The 4,257-nt window shown below is 57.4% G+C and overlaps 1 protein-coding gene across 1 annotated transcript in view; it reads left to right on the top strand.

Annotated features, from left to right (window-relative positions):
• Nucleotides 1-360: 360 nt before the first annotated feature.
• Nucleotides 361-4,257, top strand: part of Snx9 (sorting nexin 9) — a 47,337-nt gene continuing 43,440 nt past the window's right edge. Inside the window, exon 1 of the mRNA XM_090337909.1 lies at nucleotides 361-671. Within this exon, the coding sequence (XP_090194035.1) occupies nucleotides 660-671 (12 nt within the window). The 5' untranslated portion in view covers nucleotides 361-659. The remainder of the gene's footprint in view (nucleotides 672-4,257) is intronic.

Here is a 4,257-nt window from a genome sequence, read left to right as displayed (position 1 = left end):
TGCAGGCCCCAGGCTTGGGCCCCGAGTCCCAGCCGGGCTGCGGCGGCGGCGGCGGCTCCCGAGGCGGGCCGGACGCCATGGCCCCGCTCCCGGCGCTCCCGGGGATCGACCCTGCGGCCCGACGCCCCGACGAGGGGCCGGGGACGCGGGCGAGGACTCGGGCCGGCCGGCGGGCCTGGCCAGCCGGGGAGCGGGGCTCGGGGCTCGGCGGGGCGTGCTGCGCGCCCCCCCCAAACGGCCGCCGGTCCCCCTTCACGGTCCCGCGGGCGCGCGGGAGGGGCCGGGCCGCGGCGCCTCAGGCAGGGCGGCCCACGCGAGCGGCGGCGGCGAGGGGGCCGGGCGGGGGCCGGGCGGGGGCCGGGCGGAGGCCGAGGCCGAGGCCCCGGCGCGCTTCCGCCGGCCGCGCCGCGCACGCCGCGGTAAATGGGAGGCTCGGCCGGCGGGGGCGGGGGCCGCGCAGCCGGGACTTTCAGGAACTGCAGGGCGGGCGGCGGCCGAGTCGCCCGGCGCCCAGCGGCCGGGCCTGAGCGCTGAGGGCCGAGGCGCAGCCACCGCCGCCGCCGCCGCCGCCTTCGCGGTCGCCGTCCGCCAGGATCAGGCCGACCGGCCGCCACGCAGGAGATCAGCCGGCCGTCCCGGGCCGCAGGGAGCCGCCCGCCATGGCCACCAAGGTGAGGGGGCGCGCGGCGCAGGCCCTGGCCGGCCGCTCGGCCCCGCCGCGGCGCGGGGCGGGTCGGGGACGCGGAGGCCGCGCGGAGTTCTCGCGGGTCCCCAGCCGGCGCGGCCCGGCCGGGCCCGGGCGTGAGGTGCGGAGGGCCGGGCCCGCGGGAGCCCGGGCGGCGCGGCCCGGACCCGGCACCTGAGCGTGGGCTCGGGCGGGGGCGGGCGCGCCGACGGGACGGGAAGCTCCGGCCGCCCGGGGCGCCGGCGGAGCGCGGACCCCGCGGTGGGAGGACGCGGCGGCCGCGCCGGGCGGGGGGGACCGCGCTCCGAGCCCCGCAGCCTCCGCCGCCACCGGCCAGGGCTCGGCTTTCGCTCCGCTTCTTTTTCGGTTTGAACGGTTTGGCCGGAGGCTCCCGGGGCTGCCGGCGGCGGGGCCGCCTGGGAGGAAGAAGGTCCAGGCCGAGTTAGGTGGTGGGACCGGGGCTGCGGCTCGGCTCCCCCGCCCCGGGCCCGGCGCCGCGGTCCGCGCCCGGAAGGCAGGGTGTGGGGCACTGGCGGACCCCGGGGGCCTCCGCCGCCCCCTCCCGCCGCCTTTTCCGGGGCGTCTTGGGGAAGCTCCAGGGTCTCAAACCCGGACCCGGGACGCAGGGGCCCGGGGCCCCGTGGGAGGCGCCGCCGGCGCTCTGGCTGCATCTGGAAGGCTGCGCTCCGCGGGTCGCGCTCTCCGTCCAGGCCACCACCCCTCCCCGGGTTACCCTGGGGATCTCCCCGGCTTTGGGGTTGGGTGGTTGGTGGAAGGGTCGTGTGTGAGAGGAATGTCTGGAATCCCGTGGAAAGGGAGGGCGGCCCCAGCGCCGTGGAGTCTGTTGAGGTCTGGCCTCAGACAGATGGTGAGTGTCGTCCGTGGCCGGGTGTAGGGGGCATTCCGGAGGCCGAGCCGCGAGACCCGGGTGAGTGAGTGTGCAGTGGACACCCGGCAGGCAGGTAGGTGCGTGCCGAGCCGCCCCCCGGCGGACGCGATTGCACTGGGGATGCGCCGATCGGAGGTTTTATTAGTGAGCTCCAGCCTCCCCCCTCGCACCACGACTTAAAGCTTTTTTAAAGTAGCTGTACGATCAGTTGGTACGATCATGCCCCTAGGCCAACAGCACGCCTCTCCCCCAGCCCCCTCCCCTCACTCTTCTTAGTTCTGTTCGCAGGACATCCATTGACGTTTTGAATTGCCTCTTCTTCTTCTCATTCGTCTACCATCCTTCCCTGATCCCACCCCAGTACCCTTTTCAAGTACCCGCTTCCGGGTGTGTGTCTGTTTGGATGTGACCTTTGATTTAGCCTTCCTAAGGAATTACGTGGTACAGTGTTTGCTAATACATTTGTGTACACGCTTCCCGAAGTATTTTCATACACACGCACACACAGAGACACACCGATATGCAACTATAATTCTAGCTTCCATTGTAACTTTTGTCTCTCTGGGCCTGACTTGGCATCATTTTTCCAGGCCCTCCCATTTCTTGGCAAATGATGCAATATCATTCTTTCTAGTGGATGAGTAAAATTCTATATGGTGACTTTTGAGAAAAGAGCTAACTCAAGCCAACACAAAGATTTCTAAGGAAATTTGATTTTGAGGTTTATTACCCAACATTCCAGAAATGACCAATTTGCACATCTGTATTGCAAGGTTTTACAAGTGGTTTACAACACCGATGAATTTCATAACAAGTAGTGGGTTGGTGCTGTTTCACTCTGGTCTCAGCTGACACCAGTGTGCTTTGGGTGCAGGTATACGTAATGAAAATTCTTATGGTCAGATTGAAAAGGACAGTGATTCTTGTGCTAAACTTGAATCACCCGTGTCCTTGCTCCACACAGAACCTGTGAAAGCACTTCCTATTTTGTTATCTGAGCCACTCAAGGCAAATTCCTGCAGTTCTGAGGACTGGTGTAGTTCTCAGCTTTCTAATCAATGTGTTCCTCCTGGTGCTTATTTCCAGGATTCTTTTTTATTTTTCCCAGTCCTGGGGCTTGAACTCAGGGCCTGGGCACTGTCCTTGGACACTTTTTGCTCAAGGCTAGCACTCTGCCACTTGAGCCACAGCGCCACTTCTGGCTTTTTCTGTGTATGTGGTTCTGGGGAATTGAACCCCTGGCTTTGTGCATGCTAGGCGAGCATGCTACCCCTTGGCCGCAGTCCCAGCCCCTCATTTCCAGGGTTCTGTGGTAACAGGCCATTGTTATTTGAAGAAAGTGCACTTGTCAGAAGAGAACCCTTCCTCTCTTCCATGTGTTCTCTCTCCTTGGAGGTCTATGTCGGATCAGTCTGAATTTTTCAGATTGTTCCTAGGTTGTGAAGTTGTCGCTGGTGCTCCTCACTGTCCTCACTGCCACCCCTGCTCCTTCCCACTGCCACAGCCCAGTAGTTTGATTTGAGGGTAGGGAGAGTATACTTGGTGAATCATGAGGGATGACTTTTATATAGCATTGTAGGCCCAGGTGACGCTCAGACTTTTCTTCAAGCATCAGGAATGGAAAATAATCAAAATCTGGGATTTTACATCATGTTGGGTTCTCCTTAGCAATGAACAGAATGGCTTGAGTTCTTGTGGGTACAGTTTTATTCTTCATTGTTCTTTCATGTTTTCTGAACTACCATGACTTTTGAGACTCCTGGTAGATTCACAATAGCAAAAGAATAGGTGTTTTAGATGCTTAATTGGGCATTTCTTCACTGCTAAAGCCAGTTAATCAGTAATTGTACATTTTAAAGGATTATCTGGTTTTTGTCTGTAATCTTTCCTCAGACTACTGAATTCAGTTCAAGTCCCTACCCCATGCTAAGTCTCATTTAGCGAACAATGAAAGGTGTGAGTGTTTCATCTTGCCCTCTTTTGGGAGCTTCCAAAGGTGGTATTTTGGTGGTGATAAATTGAGTAAATTGACATGTACTGTGTAGTGAACTTGAGTAAATTGAAGTTTTATTTAGAAGATCAAGTCTTGAGAAAGAAATTGTATCTGTCAAAATACATAAAGCAGTTGCTGACAGTTCCGCCAGAGTCACATGTCTTGGCTAAAATTCTCACATCAGAGTTGCTCTTTGAATACTGCTTTGGACCTTTGTGCACACAGCCACTCTGAGGAGCAATCTGAACAAGGGGAGGGGATATTCTCCTTTCCCCTCCCTCCCCTCATCCTTTTTTCTTCTTTCCCTCTTGTTTCTTTTTTTGAAGTTTTTTGTTTTTGTTTCGTCTTTCTCAGCTCTAGCTCCTAAGCTGTGTATCTGTGTTATACAGATTGGTTGGTTGAATTAGAGAAGTATGGAACATTAAAAAATCTTGGTAGGAAATGAATGTATAACTTTTGGCTATTCTATGGAACAGACTTGTGAGAGCGCACTTAAGCAAAAACATCTTTATATGAACAAAAGAATAGAAAAATCATTTTTATGGGGGCTTAAGGATTAAAGTTGATTTTTCACCATTCATTTAAAGACTGGTATAGAACATGCTTGCCATTCAGTTATCTGTAATTATTTGGTGTTTTAAGTAGAATATCCATGCAGTACTTGTGTAGTCAAAGAAAAATTCTGTGGCA

This window comes from Megascapheus bottae, chromosome 8 (genome assembly GCF_031878675.1).
Source record: "Megascapheus bottae isolate mThoBot1 chromosome 8, mThoBot2.hap1, whole genome shotgun sequence".
NCBI lineage: Eukaryota > Metazoa > Chordata > Mammalia > Rodentia > Geomyidae > Megascapheus > Megascapheus bottae.
Note: the sequence above shows the minus strand (reverse complement) of the source record. Positions and strands in the feature narration are given on the sequence as shown.